This window comes from Astyanax mexicanus, chromosome 12, assembly GCF_023375975.1.
Source record: "Astyanax mexicanus isolate ESR-SI-001 chromosome 12, AstMex3_surface, whole genome shotgun sequence".
In the NCBI taxonomy this organism is placed as follows: Eukaryota; Metazoa; Chordata; class Actinopteri; order Characiformes; family Acestrorhamphidae; genus Astyanax; species Astyanax mexicanus.
Window position 1 is genome coordinate 47,887,872 of NC_064419.1, and position 17,339 is coordinate 47,905,210.

At 35.1% G+C, this 17,339-nt stretch overlaps 1 protein-coding gene across 1 annotated transcript; it reads right to left on the reverse strand.

Annotated features, from left to right (window-relative positions):
* Positions 1-2,597: 2,597 nt before the first annotated feature.
* LOC103027674 (matrix metalloproteinase-19) lies at positions 2,598-14,687 on the reverse strand. The gene is made up of 9 exons (XM_022670945.2): positions 14,450-14,687; positions 12,889-12,980; positions 11,986-12,116; positions 9,781-9,993; positions 7,707-7,952; positions 6,853-6,960; positions 6,047-6,211; positions 5,207-5,331; positions 2,598-2,928 (listed from the first exon to the last, which is right to left on the reverse strand). Exons 1-9 carry the CDS (start codon positions 14,561-14,563, stop codon positions 2,689-2,691), a joined length of 1,434 nt encoding a protein of 477 aa, XP_022526666.2. The 5' UTR covers positions 14,564-14,687; the 3' UTR covers positions 2,598-2,688.
* Between the last annotated feature and the right edge of the window lie 2,652 nt (positions 14,688-17,339).

Here is a 17,339-nt window from a genome sequence, read left to right on the forward strand (position 1 = left end):
GGGCTGTACAGTGTGTGTTTATCAAAAATGTGTTTTGATATATGTTTTTCACAAAAAATGAGCCAATGCCAATGAGTTTGATTTAGAAAAAATATTTTTTGTATCATTTAATGAAAAATGAAAACGAACACCACACAAGGGTTAAAGGAGTGCTGGATGTTAATCTACACAGATTTTTCTCCTGAAAACTGTTTATTTGGGTGAGTAAAGTGCTTCTGTTTATTTACAGTAAGCTCTTAGATTTACAGATTTCCACTAAAGCTGCAGCATTAGCATTAGCATTAGCGGCTAACTGCTAACGTAGCTTGTTTTAACACAGGAAATTCACAGGCTACAGTCCGAAATACTCGCCTCTGAACAGCAAAAAACTAGCGCTGTTGTTGGCGGCTAATGCTAATGCTGCTCCAGCATTGCTAGCCAGGGTTAGCAGCAAGCTACAGTCTGATATGCTTGCCTCTAAAAGGCCAAAGAGCTAGAGCTTCGCTTTATTTTTGGGTCAATGAGTTCATATCAAATATATTTCCTGTCAAACCATTACTCCACTGGAATCTCCGGCCTCAATTATTCAGAAAATGCTCCACCACTGTTCTTCGTTCTCTGGGGAGCTGCTGGAATTCACGCAGCCCTCTCTCTCCGCTTGTGGCTGTACGGATATATTTACCCGTCTGTGATGGTTTATTTGACACCCAAATAAAACAGAGCTCCTCATATATCAGTGTTGTTAAGGTTTACGACTTCCTGTGGGGTCGGCTTTATGTAAACCTCCATTAGGAAGCGTCTAGTATTGCATGTTTATGTGCGTTCTCTATTATTACCACCAGCGTGGCCTAAAGAATGAAGCTTTATGGGACTTTTCTGGGTTTTGTAACATTTTTTATTTTTATTTTATATTATAATAAACAGACGGCTTCTCTTATAGCAGTTTTTAAATCTCGAGAGGTCATTGGGGTGCTTTATTGGTTTATTTATCAATAAGAAATATCATTTTACTGATAGTAACTAGTATAGAATGATATAGTAATGATAGCATAATTATAGAACACCTGGAATTACCAGCTATTCATTACTACTGTGATTTTATAAGCAGTTATTTCCACTAAAATACAGGTAAAACCCAACTTCTGCTGATAACTGCTTCAATCTACACTAGTCCTGGATTGTCCATTTTAGTCAGAAGTATTTGATGCTTTATTATTAGCTCACATGTAGCAATATTAGTATTACAACTCGTAATTCAGAGTATCAGTGATGTTCAGGAGTACGGAAGCATTGTGCTAATAAAAAGTAAAAAATTGTGCATTGTGTTAAAAAAAGTATCTCGTAATCATGAGAACATATCTTGTTAAAATGAATTACTTTCTCATAATTACAAGAAGTTTTTATAACATAATATCTTATTTTTACCAGATACTTCCTCATAAATACAAGATATTTCTTTTTTAATTACAACACGTTATTTTTATGACATAACATATCATAACTATAATATACTTTCTATTAATTAGAAGATATTATTTCATCATTACAACATATGTCATTTTTATTACATATCATAACTATGAGATATTTTCTCATAATTACATAATTACAAGATGTTCCTAATTCCAACATATGTAACTTTTATGACATAATATCTCATAATTACCAGATATTCCTCATAACTGCAATATGTTTATATCATAATTACAACATATGTCGTTTTTATGACATAACATTTCATGACTTAAAGATACTTTCTCGTAACTACAAGATGTTTATTTCCTTATTATATCATGTCATTTTTATGACATAATATCTCATAATTACCAGATACTTTGTCATAATTACAATATATTTATTTTATAATTGAACATATGTCATATCTATATATATATACTGTAACTATGATATGTTTATTTTGTAATTGCAACATATGTCTCTTATTATATAAAATCAGTAACAGGTTTTCAGAATTACGATTTTAGTAGTAGTTTAGTAAAATGTATAGGGTTCTTAATGTACAGTATTTATTTACCACAGAAGCCATTTTGTTATATTATTTCTTTAATTTCCGCCATAGAAGACCAAGGTTAAACGCAGAGTTCCAAAAAGGGCATAACAGAAATTACAGATTGATGCATGACTTCAAAAATTAATGGCAATCTGCCTGATATACTACTGTACACATATATATATACAGCTCTGGGAAAAAAATGAAGAGATCACTTCAGTTTCTGAATCAGTTTCTCTGATTTTGCTATTTATAGGTTTATGTTTGAGTAAAATGAACATTGTTGTTTTATTCTATAAACTACAGACAACATTTCTCCCAAATTCCAAATAAAAATATTCTCATTTAGAGCATTTATTTACAGAAAATGAGAAATGTCTGAAAAAACAAAAAAATATACAGAGCTTTCAGACCTCAAATAATGCAAAGAAAACAAGTTCATTTTCATAAAGTTTTACGAGTTTAGAAATCAGTATTTGGTGGAATAACCCTGGTGGTTTTTAATCACAGTTTTTTTTTGTTCATGCATCTTGGCATCATGTTCTCCTCCACCAGTCTTACACACTGCTTTTGGATAACTTTATACTGCTTTACTCCTGGTGCTTGTGATCATCCATCTTTTTCAATTTGGTAAAATCAAAGAAACTCATTTTTAAGTGCTCTCCTTTTTTTTCCAGAGCTGTACAGTATATAGGGGGTTAATCGCTGCACTGCATCCAGCGATCTTGCTTGCTGAGTGGGTATCCCTTCTCTATGAAGCCTCGGGGGTTAATACGCCAGTACTGATCACCTTTAAACAGGTAGGTGTGGCCGTTAGTCCAGGTGAACGCTGCATCCGGATTGGATGGTAATCCCGTAACGAGCTCTTTCAGAGATTTAGGATACTGCCTGAGTTCATTACTGGAGCCCAGTTCATCCCACTGCCAGTACTCTGAACCCTGCAGGAGAAACAGAAACAGACAGAGGAGAGACAATTAAAGTATTAAACAAGTATTATACACTTATTTAGCGAAGCACCTTTATTAGTCTGTAGCTAGAAGTATATTTTAGATACTAGGGTTTATAATACTTCAACTCTTTAATTAAAAGTGTAAAAGTACTGGTTTCAAAACTATTTAAAATATTAAAAAAAAATAGTAAAAAAAAAGTAATTTAAGACAAAATGCCACAAAGATGATGGAAATGCAGAATTAAGGCATTTAATTCTAATGATATTGTGCAAAATTGTTTTTAAAATGCATATTATCAAAAAAAAAAAAGTTGAGAAGCGTAAATGTGCACTCATTCTTCTCAGGTGTATTTCACTGAATTTTAAATGGTGTGCACCAAATGAACAAATGCTTAATTAAAACTATAGATGCATGGATGTGTTTTTTCTACAATTATAGAAACATCTGTAGTTATATTCTGTCAATATAAATAATTGGAAAAAAAAATGCTCTTCAGATCATAGAAAACTGAATTGTACTCAAAGGTCTCAAAAGTATTCCTGTTCTTTACTCTGTAGGGAGAAGTATATTTTCAATACTAGGGTTTAATTAAACACTTATGTAGAAGTTAAAGAATCAACTCAAGCTTTTTACTCTTTAAGTAAAAGAGTTTTAAAAAGTACTGGTTTTAAAACTACTTAAAGTATGAAATTAAAAGTAATGTAAGACAAAATGCCAACAAAGATAAAAGATGATGGAAATGCAGAATTAAGCCATTAAAACATATTTTAAAAGGTGTATTTCACTGATTTTTAAATGGCACAAATGCACAAATGCTACTTCTAAATGCTGCTGCTAAATTGAAACTATAGATGCATGTTTTTTGTGTATGGTTCCTTTTTTACTTTCAATAATTGAATGCTTATATGCTGGCTTAAAATCAGGCAAATACAAGGTCAACTACATTTTCAATTATTGGACCCATTTTCAAACCTTCAGCTCTACAGCATGTTTCAGGATCACTCACACTCCTGTAAGTTTCGCTATTTCCTCTTAAACTTGTTTAAATTAAAACAATATATGAGATTACATGATGATATAAATGTATAGTTCTTAGCAACACATCTGAAGTATCTCACAAACAGAACAACTCATGCAGGAAAGAGTACAGTGGTGCTTTAAAAGTTTTTAAAGTTCTATATTTCTGCATAAATAGATAAATATGACCTAAAACATCATCAGATCCCTGAAATGATAGAAAGAGAATCCAGTTAAACAAATGAGACAAAACGGTTATACATGCTCATTTATTTATTGATGAATAAATTAAATATTAGGTATTTGTGAATGGCAAATAGATAGTTGAATATGTACAGTAATTAGTGTAATTAGGTGGGGTTTTTTTAAACAATATGAAAAATATATATATATATATCAGGTGGGAGTGGGCGGAGCCTGTTTTTATTTAAAGAAGAGGGATCTCTTAAATCAGTGTGGACGTGTAATTTTTTAAAGTAGTAGACATGCTTTTCTGGACAAGCTAAGAGATACAGTACCATCATAGAAAGAAGCAGGTTGAATTGAGTAAGTATTCACTGAGTATTTTTTTTTAAATGTTGCCAATAATGGGACAAATTAGCCAAACAAATGTTTTAATCCATTTTTTGTAAGACTTATTTACAGGATTCTATAATTTAAAATGTATAATTAAAATTTGTAATTATATTAAAAATTATAATTTTTAATATCATTAAAGGTAGATTGAGTGGCAAAAAAAGGCTAAGCGCCTTAAAATATTTATTTTAATCAATGGGATGATATTCGGGTGTGAGTGGGCGGAGGTCAGTAGTACATGAAATAAGTGAAAATCAACATTTACAGGATTCTTTACTTTAGAATTATTAATATCATTAAAAGGAAGCTAACCTCTCTGATTTGTGCTTACTCCACCCTCAGCTCAAATTTGAAAAAGGCTAAAAAATTGGAGGGGTACTTTGGGAGGGGCACTGGGTGATGTATGGGTTTAGGGGCGGAGCAGGAGGTAGAGCTGATTGGCTGATTTGCAGCAGCAGCAGTGTGCTTGTGAAAGCAGTGAGATACAGATGATTGGACATCATTAGGGGGAGGTATTAATGATTGACTGATCTGCCTATAGCACAGTTGAACCTGAGAGGGCGCTGCAGAGTCAGAAATTACCACAATAAAAGTGTTTTTTTTAAAGGTTAGGAAATGTTTTTAATAATTTTAAACTGGACGGGATTGTTTTATGATTTCTGTAATGTTTTACCTTGATGAATATGAGTTTTTTGTTGGCGTTGGAGTAAAAGGCGGAGTCGATGTTAGGAGGGATGAGGAGCACTTTGGGATAGCCGTGATCCAACTTAAACCCAGAATACCTCCACACCTTTTCACCTGCAGAGAAAATCAAATACAGATTTAATATTGCTTTATGATTACAGCACAACAGCTGTAATAGATTAATTTCTCATTCATTTAGAAAAGAGCAGTATCCGGAGGGGATTCGTTTCTCAGGTAGATTCTGGGGTAATTTTCTCTTTTATGTTTTTTTTTATCCTCTGTGATTTTATTCCTGTCCAGAACGATCATGTACGTGTTTTGCACAGACGTCCTCTGAGAAAATTACAGGCTGAATTATCTACTGTTTTTATCTGAACTCTTTTCGTGCTCCTCCGGTAATTTTAGTCCCGTCCGGATGCACATCTCTGAGTTTCGTCTCCTCGAGTTTAATAAAACAGATATTTGTCCACTGTCACGCACTGTAATTACACTTTGGGTGCAGAGATCCCACGGAGATCCACGTTAAAAACACAACAGCGAGTGGAAATGGAGGAGCTACTGAACGTGATGTCATGTGACTGAAAAAAAAGCCTAAAATCTCACTGGTCCTCCTGTTTTTAATTGCAGTCCGGATGCAGGAGTTTTATCATTGAGTAGAAGTGTGAAATATTTTTCACAGACATCCCCTGAAAAAATAATCCTGTCCGGATAGAGCTTTAGTTAGGTCATATTGACTGTGGTCCAGCATTCAAAATTTCCATTCAAATTGTAGATTAAGATACATAATAAAATAAGCGTATCAGGCTGTGGAGGAAAGGTGAAGGGCTACCTTTAAGGAAGTAGGATTTGCTGGTTCTGGGAGAATGCACCGCAGCGTTTATGTGTCCTGGTAGATCTTTCCACAGGACGTTAATCCGTATGGGTGTGTTATAGCCAGCATCTGATATTGTCCAAACATAATCTCCACTGAACGCAAACGTCTTGTGAAGAGGCCCTAAAATAAACATAAAAATGTTTGACCAATAGAAATGACAATTGTTTTAAGCCTGAACCTGTGTTTTAAATTTTAAGCACCTCAGCACATCACTTAAACCATTTATCTCAGCAATAAGAGTGTTTCTAATTGAAAAAAGGAGTTGATTTAATAAAATCATCACTTTCTGTATGAATGTTATTTGTACTTATGGTAATATAACTGTTTACTGTTATATTTATTACCATAAATAAATAGCTGTTCTTTATTATTGTAGTCAGTACTTCTAATCTAAACATTTAATAGATCTTCACAGGGGCATTTATTATGAAGCCCAAAATGGCTACCGGCTAACTGATATACTAACTAATATACAGTACCAGTCAAAAGTTTGGACATACCTTCTCATTCAGTGTTTTTCTCTATTTCTTTATTTAATTTATTTTCTACATTGTAGATTATTTTTAAATACATTTAGAAGAACAATTAAGGAAAAAACAGCACTAGAACTTAGGGATATGTTGTTTAATAGTGAAAGTAAGAGCTTTCCCACATGCACAATGCAGTAAAGAGAACTACTGCCTTTATAGTGTTCTACCTGCTTTCACACACACTACACAGTCTAGACTTTGGAAAGTATTAAATTAGTGTTGATTATTTACCCAGCATTATGGCATCCAGTGAGGCAGTGCAGGGATCCGGGGCAGCTGAGTCGGCTGGTGGCTTATTCGGCACTGCCGGGGCGGGTGGTGGCTTTTCCACAGGCTTACCTGAACCAAAAGGGGGAAAATTCAGTAAAAATGTAAATGCTTTTTAAAGGAATCAAGAAAGAAATCAACTGACATTCATAAATCATAGGGTTATAAAGGTGTGTGGTGATGCTCATTGCTATCTTACACCCCACCAACATTCTGTTTTAATGCCTTTGTTTAAATAGCAGCAGATCTTCTGAATATTTCTACACTGATGGGCGTGGTGTTCTGGAAATGAGGTGTGTTCAGGTACATTTCTGGAGTTTTGCTTGTTTATCTTGGTAACAGAAAACACAGGAGCTCCACTGACTGAATACAACCTAGACAGACACCAACAGTCAGACGTTCATCGCTATCTTGGCAGTTAATTGTCAACAAAGGTGTTACAAACAGGAGTCCACAAACCCAACTTTTACTTGACCAATAAATAAAATGAACAAGTGTGAATGAGCAGCTCAGTTTCCTCTGCTGAGAAGAGTTTGTTGGACACGTCCAGGTAGCTGCACTGTTAAAATAGCAATACGCCAAAGTCAGAGCTCATCTGGCTCTTAAAGAGAATAATGAGCAAGAGACACCCAAAATTAACCACACCCGTGATTAATTAAGATAATTAGTAAATGCCTTTAGCTTGCTTCGAACAGCTCAAGCTGTACTTTTCCCATTGTTACGATAGCAAAAGCACACTGACACGCTCTAAATAAAGCTGCACAGTTCACGGTTGATACAGATACTATGATTTAGTAAAATTAACACCCCATTCTCACCGTACAGCGCCTGGATACCGCGCACGTCATCAGGGTGAAGTCTGAAGTTGTTGCGGTACCCAGTGTACACTGGGCCCATTAGAGCACTGCGATACTGGGAGTGGCCTAAACCCAGGGCGTGGCCAATCTCGTGGGCTGCTACTATTCGTAGATTAGACCCCGTGCTCTTCCCCTCCGTCCACAGCTCTTCTTCATCAAAGTGCACTAACCCAGACTCTGGACTGTCAGCGTGGGCCAGAACCTCACCTGCAGAACCAGTGAATTAATGTCTACTATGGATTATTCAGTATTTACTACGGATTATTCAGTATTTACTATAGATGATTCAGTATTAATTATGGATTATTCAGAATCCGCTATCGATTATTCAGTATCTGATATATATTATTCAGTATTGGCTGCAGATTATTCAGTATTAATTATGGATTATTCAGAATCCGCTATCGATTATTCAGTATCTGATATATATTATTCAGTATCGGCTGCAGATTATTCAGTATTAACTATAGATTATTCAGAATCTGCCATCGATTATTCAGTATCGGCTATAGATTATTCAGTATCCGCTATGGATTATTCAGTATCTGCTATGGATTATTCAGTTTTAACTATGATTCAGAATCTGCCATCGATTATTCAGTATCTGCTATGGATTAATTAGTATTAACTATGGATTATTCAGTATCTGCTATGGATTATTCCGTTTTACCTATAATTCAGAATCTGCCATCAATTATTTAGAATCTGCCATTGATAATTCAGTATCTGCTATAGATTATTCAGTATTAACTATGGATTATTCAGAATCTGCCATTGATTATTCAGTATCAGCTATAGATTATTCAGTATTAACTATGGATTATTCCGTATCCGCTATGGATTATTCAGTATCTACCATGGATTATTCAGTATCTGCTATGGATTATTCAGTGTTAACTATGAATCATTCATAATCTGCCATCGATTATTCAGTATCTGCTATAGATTATTCAGTATCGGCTATAGATTATTCAGTATTAACTATGGATTATTCCGTATCCGCTATGGATTATTCATAATCTGTCATCGATTATTCAGTATCTGCTATAGATTATTCAGTATTAACTATGGATTATTCAGTATCTGCTATGGATTATTCAGTATCTGCTATGGATTATTCAGTATCGGCTATAGATTATTCAGTATTAACTATGGATTATTCAGTATCTGCTATGGATTATTCAGTGTTAACTATGCATCATTTATAATCTGCCATCGATTATTCAGAATCTGCTATAGATTATTCGATATCTGCTATGGATTATTCAGTATCTGCTACAGATTATTCAGTATTTGCTATGGATTACTTAATATCTGCTATATATTATTCATTATTCAGATTATTCTGTTTAATTATGGACTATTCAGTATTCACTATGAATTGTTCAATTTCTCAGTTTCTCAGTTTCAGATTAGCCAGTATCTGTTATAAATTATTCCATATTCACTTTGGATCATTCAGTATCTGCTATAGATTATTTAATATCCTTTTTTGGTTATTCAGTATTTTCTATGCATTATTTAATTTACTCAATATCTCAGTATTCGCTATGAATTGTTCAGTATCTGCTATGATTCATTTTCTATCCACTATGAATTATTCAGAAACTTCTATACTATACAATGTGTGATCCACTCTGCTTTTATTTAGTATCCACTATAGACTATTTACTCCCTGCTCTAAATTATTCAGTACAAACTGTTCACTGTGCATTATTTAGCCACTGTCTTGGAATATTCAGTATCCACTATGAATTATTTAGTGTCTCCTTTGATTTCATATGGATTGTTTATTATCTACTATTAAGGATTCAGTAAATACTATGAAGTATGTAGAATATGCAATAAAATATAGTTTAAACTATGAATTGTTTGTAATAATTGAGAGTTTTCTGGTTAAATAAGTCATTTAAAACATTACCCAGTTCTGCATTAGACTGTAGGAGCTCCTACAGTACAGTGAATCAGAATCTCCAGAGATTCAGTTTTTTGTATAAATGTGATTTTTAACCAATCAGACCAGTTCTTCTCTCACCTGGTCCATCGAAGGGTACGGGGCAGACCCTGTCCCGCCCGTGGAAGGAGATTTTGATGTCGGGATGTCCCTTGTTGAGCTCGTGGAAGCGGAGGGGCGAGACCTCGCTCCAGTACCTGAACGCTGTCTGAATGGCGGCTCGGGTTTTAGCCACGCCCAGACTGGAGGCGTGGTTATAGATCCTGTAGCTCAGAGTCTTCTTCCTCCAGTGACCTGAATAAATACAGCAAACCAACCGTTTACTGAACATCCTGCACTTCATAGAGCATGATTATACCTGGGCAATAACAACCAAATACAGTAACTAAAAAACAACAGATTCTGAACATAATAATGTAATAGATCACTGAAGGCGTGCGTCATTCTGTAGTCCTCATACGGCTTCCGTGTCTAAGCGTTTTTCCCTATGAGAAAAATGAATGTGCTTTTCAAAAACCCGCTTCTGTCACATTCTGTGGTAAATAAATCTGTTCAGACCCCTGTACGTTTTATTCTATATACATTTTCTCCTGAACATCACTTGATCCTCTGTATTACGAGATCGTTTAAGAGTCGTAATGAGAAAAATGCTAACTTGAAGCTAATGCTACAGCGCCGCAGAGAACTGACCTCCCAGCTCAGCTGCAAAGATCAGCCGGGGACTATTTTTGGCGCAACACCAGCGAACTATACAGGTCGTAACTATACAGCGTATTTAACACCACTGATCCAACTAATGAACTAACTGCTCTTACTGAGGAGAGCTGAGAGCGTCACAGCATAAAATCACTAAAACAGGTACTCCAGAGATACTCCAGAACCAGCTTTAACACGTTTTAACATTTACCCTCTTTATTATGCAGTGAAATAAATGGGTTTCTGGTTGGTTGTCGCCTCAGTGAGGGCAGGTAGTTAGTTGATTAGTTGATTAGTTAGATGTTAGTTGATGATTTGGGTCAGGTGTTGTAATTAGTATAAACTAATGACCGTAATTAAATACCAAACCCTGCAGGGAAGCGCTGCTGAACTGAGAGCCACTTTCTCTTATTATCTGCCTTTTAAAGCTCTAATGCTCTTCATACTCTACACAACTTTGAAAAGACTCGGAAAAGACTTTTAACAGACTAAAGTCTGACACCCTCTCACATCTAAAGACTCCTCACAGAGTTTTAAGTCGAAGGCTAGTCACAGACTAAGATTTTGCACAGACTCGGGGTCACTATTTACTGCAACTAAATTTTTGACGAAATTATTTCCCATCATGCTTCTGGTGGAATTTACATACAAATAGTTACACAAATTGTCCCCATCAACGGTTTATTTTTCTGCCACACTGTTAGTTCTTGATATTTTTCAATAGAAAACATTTTGTGTTCAGCTCTGCCTATAAACTCCCTCCCCCCTTTTTTGCTGCAACCTTGTTTCACTGCTGTACATTTGCCATTGTTTTAGATAGAATTAATGCAATTAAAACATCATTCTTGCGAAATCTGTATTTATTTAACTTGTTTGTATTAAAAATAACACTGCACAAATAAATAACTTTAAATATAATGACTTTAAAGTGCTACCTGTGTTTAAAATACTGTACATTTTAACGTAAAAGGCATATTAACTGCAAAATGTTTTCTTTTTTTAAATAGTTTGTAAACAGTCACGTGAAATATATTTTTGCCTCTTCCCGTAGCTCTTCTCCTATTGGTTGTTGTCATTGTTCATGTCACTATTCGCACAAGCCAAGTCTCAAGACTTGCGATAATACGCGAAGACGCGAACCCGACTGACTAAAATTTTCAATCATAACCACCTGACACTAAATGATAGAGACGACGCGACCGCAACTCAACTGCAGCTCAACTCTAGCAAGACTCCCGTCTCTGGAAATTTGTCTGCGACTGAGAAATCGCTTGAAAATTCACTGGAGTTCACCCGTGTTATGCAGAATCCAGTCAAGGGTCATTCAGAGGATCCAATGATATTAAGGAGGTAAATGTACACAGAATAAAATGTATAGGGCTCTGAACATATTTATTTACCACAGAATGTGACAGAGGTGAGTTTTCGAAAAGCCCATTCAAATTCCCCATTCACATGAATCGCTTAGCCACGGAAGCCCAAATATGGGCATAAACAACATGGAGCCGACTACAAAAAAAATGACGACACAACTTCAGTGGTCTATGAGTCTGGAAAAGGTTTTGAAAGTTCCCCCAGGGTTAAACTCACCCAGAACGCGGTATTTGAGGGTCCTGTTGTTGAAGGGGTCTTTCAGGCCACAGCGGGGCTGTTTCATCATGACCAGTGTGGCATTATCCAGCCTGCCGGACACCGGCAACTCCATCACCTTCTGAAAAACCCTAAAAAAAAGAGCAACACCACAGAATTAACAATATTATTATTATCACTCTGCTCCATTTACCTCAGATGTCGGATGTCAGTGCTGGGAGCAGATATTTCCAGTTAAACATTCAGCTTCATTCACATTCAGATATTAAAGGTAAGGTGCTAGACTAGTATCTTTTGTGTGTGAATCAGCAGTGTGTGCATGCTTGTGTGTGTGTGGCCAGCCAGTAAGCCATTGATATTAGGTTGCTTTTTAAAGTAAAAAGCAGGTTCAGGTTTATGTGAGAAAATAAGGTTGCAAAAATGAGCACTGAAGAGTTTCATCTTCTTATCTACAGAAAGGGTGTTTAAAATGTAACACACCTGTAACACACCTGTACCTGTCACGCCTGACGCTGTCAATCTGCCTGCTCCTGAAGCCTCTCAGCAAAAAGACTCAGTTTCCCAGCAGCCTCAGTCTCAGAACTACAGTGACTCTGAGAGTCACCCGCTCTGCGTCACCAAGCTACTGACTGATTGCTAATCATTTTCACCTGTTCTTCCTAGTATAAATACTCCCCTAGTTCAACTCTTTAGTTGCTGCTTTTTATCTAGTATCCTAGCTCAGTACAAAGCGTTCTTTCTAATCTCTGATTCTCTAAATTCAACTAATCTCTTCTTTATTAAAATAGACAAACCACCAATGAGCCTGATGAACACTAATCCACTATTACATCAAGTCCAGTTCTAAGTTTGTTGTGAGGCAAAGTTTAAAGGAGTGATGACGTGTGTATGAGTATGTTTTACCTGAGAGCCTCAGATATTTGCTTCACCTGGCCATCCTGGTCCTTGGGATGATGAAGTGATGTAGGAAGATATCCATATTTCGTTAAATAGACCTGAAGGTTAAATAAAAAAAGGTATTTGAACATTAATTTAGAGGTAAACCTTTAATTTCCTTTAATTTTTACAGAAATAATATCGAATAATACTGACTAATACACTGACATTCAGACTATAACACCAGCACTATAGCCTGAGGATTGTAAGAGAGTACAGTAGGTCATGCTGTTTCTCCATCAGCAGCCGGAGTCTGAGAGAAAGAGTACAGTAGATCATGCTGTTTCTCCATCAGCAGCCACAGTCAGAGAGAGAGAGAGAGAGAGAGAGAGAGAGTACAGTAGGTCATGCTGTTTCTCCGTCAGCAGCCGGAGTCTGAGAGAGAGAGAGAGAGAGAGAGAGAGAGAGAGAGAGAGAGAGGGAGGGAGGGAGAGAGTACAGTAGGTCATGCTGTTTCTCCATCAGCAGCTGGAATGTGCACCAGGAGTAAAGCAGCATAAAGTTATCCAAAAGCAGTGTGTAAGACTGGTGGAGGAGAACATGATGCCAAGATGCATGAAAAAAACAGTGATTAAAAACCAGGATTATGCCACCAAATATTGATTTCTGAACTCTTAAAACTTTATGAATATGAACATGTTTTTTCTTTGCATTATTTGAGGTCTGAAAGTTCTGCATCTTTTTTGTTATTTCAGTCATTTCTCATTTTCTGTAAATAAATGCTCTAAATGAGAATATTTTTATTTGGAATTTGGGAGAAATGTTGTTTGTAGTTTATAGAATAAAACAACAATGTTCATTTTACTCAAACATAAACCTATAAATAGCAAAATCAGAGAAACTGAATGACACTTTCTATGAATGTCATCTCTATAAGACTCTATAACCACTTTCATAATATATTGTAATGCATTCATAAGGCTTCATAAACATGGCTATACATATTTATAAAAATGCATAACCCATTATAGACATGTTTATTAAGTATTATGGCTTGTGATCATAATCTGTTATAGGCATTGCTTATAATATGTATGGTAAAATAGTATATATCTATCGTTAATAATTAAGTCCCACAAAGAAAGTCTGTCACTTTACTTGAAGCGCACAAAGAGCTGTTATAATACATTATAATTGACTAAAACTAATATTATATTTAAGGCAATATGCTACATACAGGTTGTGTTTAAAAGTTAAAAGCTTTTTTAGTTATAATGCATAATTCTGCAAGCTGGGAATGATTTTTGTGGTATTAACATATGTTATAAACACAGCTATTAATGCATTATAATCACAGTTCATGAAGCATAATAAACATGGCTATGATGGATTATACATTTTTATATGTATAGTAAAAATAATATGCAATATGTAATAGTAATATGTATAGCCATGTTTATAATGCCTTATGAATGCATTATAATATGTTATGTGTATGTTTATAGAGTCTTATAGAGATAAGACATTTATAGAAAGTGTTACCATCTAAACTAAAAAAATTAAATAAAGATAATAACAGAGCTCTTACTGTAGCTTCCTTCAGGTCCTTTTTGTGTAATGCAGCATAGAGTGGCATCCACATGAACATGCACAGCATCAGAATCAGAACACGACCCATCTTCACTGATCGACACCTCCCCATTTACAGAAAAAAAAGCTGTATAAATGTTCCCGCTTTAACAAAAATCACCCAAAAGGATAAAATGACCCTGAAAAATGAGCTTAGCTTGGATTTTCCAGTCTAAATAAGTGCAGTAAAGTACCAGAACCTGCTGCTGGGAGCCCGGTTGTTCTCTCTCTTCATCTCTCTGTGAAGAGTATTGGTATTTATACCCTGTGTTGAGGAAGGCGGGTACTTTATGCCCACTGTTCTCTCATAAATGCACGTCAGGAATGCGACATGCGCCCAAACATCTCCAACCAGACACTGCCCATATAGTGAGTCTCAGCAGGGCGAGACCGGTACACTGACAGATTCAGGACTAGTTTTATTTTAGCTGCACTTTTAAAGAGCCAATAACACAAAAAACCCAAATATACAGGCATTTCACAGAATATTACTTTTGTGTGTTACTACACACATTTTCACTTTCAGAACTATATTTGTTACGTATGCATATTTATATTTATATTTATATGGCACATCAGTCACTTTTATAATCAATGTCATTGCACCTTGCACTTTGCTCTGTTAATTATTTAATGACCATTAGCAACATCTACTGCAAATATTCTTACCTTGTATAGAAAGTTTATATATATATATATATATATATATATATATATATATATATATATATATATATATATAAGAGATCACTTCAGTTTCTGAATCAGTTTCTCTGATTTGACTATTTATAGGTTTATGTTTGAGTAAAATGAACATTGTTGTTTTATTCTATAAACTACAGACAACTTTTCTCCCAAATTCCACATAAAAATATTGTTATTTACAGCGTATTTTATATATATATATATATCCGTCTATCCGTCCGTCCATCCATCCATCTATCTATCTTTCTATCTATCTGTTTGTCTGTCTGTCTGTCTGTCAAGCTATCAAACTATCTATCTATCTACCTATCTATCTATCTGTCTGTCTGTCTGTCTATCTATCTATCTATCTATCTATCTGTCTGTCTGTCTGTCTATCTATCCATCTATCCATCTATCCATCCATCCATCCATCCATCCATCCATCCGTCCGTCTGCCCGTCCGTCTGTCTGTCTGTCTATCTATCTATTTTCTTATTTTAGCTTCATCTATAGGCGAGTCGTCAGCTATGCACCATGCAGCTTGATTTAGAGCGTGTCAGTGTGTCTTTGCTATCGTAACGACGGGAAAAGTACACGTAGCTTAACCACTTGGTCAATTTGCCCCGTCTTAAAGTTTGAAGAGCTAGAAAAAATAGTTACATTTTTTTTTTCAGAATGAAACTTCTTCTGCGTGCCTTAATTAGTTTAATCAACATATATAATATGAAAAAAATAAAACTAAAACAAAATTGCAATGTTATGTTTTAACGTTATATAAAACTATAATTTTATATGTTGGTCTTTCAAAAGTAACAAAGTTTGAACATGTATTTTTTTATGACAAATGAGTGAATTATCCTAAGTGAAGCATTACCTGTTAGAAGTAAGGAACACTATTGCACTAAATATTGATAGAATAATTAGTAATAGAGTTAGAAAAAACAAAAAATTATATTGATTGTTAGGATGTTTTGGTGTTTCAGACATATTTTGGATAGTTAAACGTAAAAATTAACCCCGGAACACCATTGTTGTTCCTGACAAATAAACATAATAGGAGGGTTAATCATGGCTGTGTTTAATTTTGGGCGTTATGTGAAATAAACCAATCAGAGTGTCTCTTGCTCATCATTCCCTTTAAGAGCTAGGTGTGCTCATATATTTTGGCGAATTTGCTTTTCAATAAAAACATTTAATATACGTTTTTATTGCACATTATATTACAGTTTTTCTCCATTGGTTTGGCTCATTTCTTGAAACTGAGATGACATTCTCAAAATAACATGGACAAATTCCCAAACTAACTTGCAGTTTCTCATAACAGAATGGCATTTCTCATTGCTTTCATCACATTTCAAATGCTTTGTACACGTCTCAAGCACTTAGTACATCTTTGCAAATGGTTATGTACAAGTAGCCTACATTTAACACAATCATCCTACATTTAGTACATTTTCCAAAAGAATGCATCTAGTTGATCTATCTTAATTGGTTAGTTCTCAGTGTAATGGTTGTTCTCTTCAAAACCTGTCAGCACAATTTCATCATATAAGTCATCATCTGCAGAATAGTCTGCTCAATTCTCAAAATGAATTAAGAAATTGTAATACAATACAGAACACATATTCTGGAACATTTCATAAATTCATTACAATCAGGTGAGTAGGTAACAGGTGAAAGCAGGTTTTGACGAAAATGAGTGTCCCACATTACTGGTGACCAATCCATCAGTTTGTTGTCTATTATTTTGAATGCTGGCATTGCTGTATATACAGTGGATATAAAAAGTCTACACACCCCTGTTCAAATGCCAGGTTTTTGTGTTGTAAAAAAATTAAAGCAAGACAAATAATTTCATAACTTTTTTCACATTTAATGTGACCTATAACCTGTACAATGCAATTGAAAAACAAACATAAATCTTTACAGCGAAAAAATATAAAACAAAAAAACTTAAAATCACCTGGTTAAATACATATAACTAATACTTTGTTGCAACATCTTTTGCATCTATTACAGCACTCAGTCTTTTTGGGTAGGAACCTATCAGTGTGACACATCTTGATGTGGCAAAATTTGCCCACTCTTCTTTGCATAACTGCTCAAAATCTGACAAAATGTGAGGGCATCTCCTGTGCCCAGCCCTCTTCAGATTACCCCAC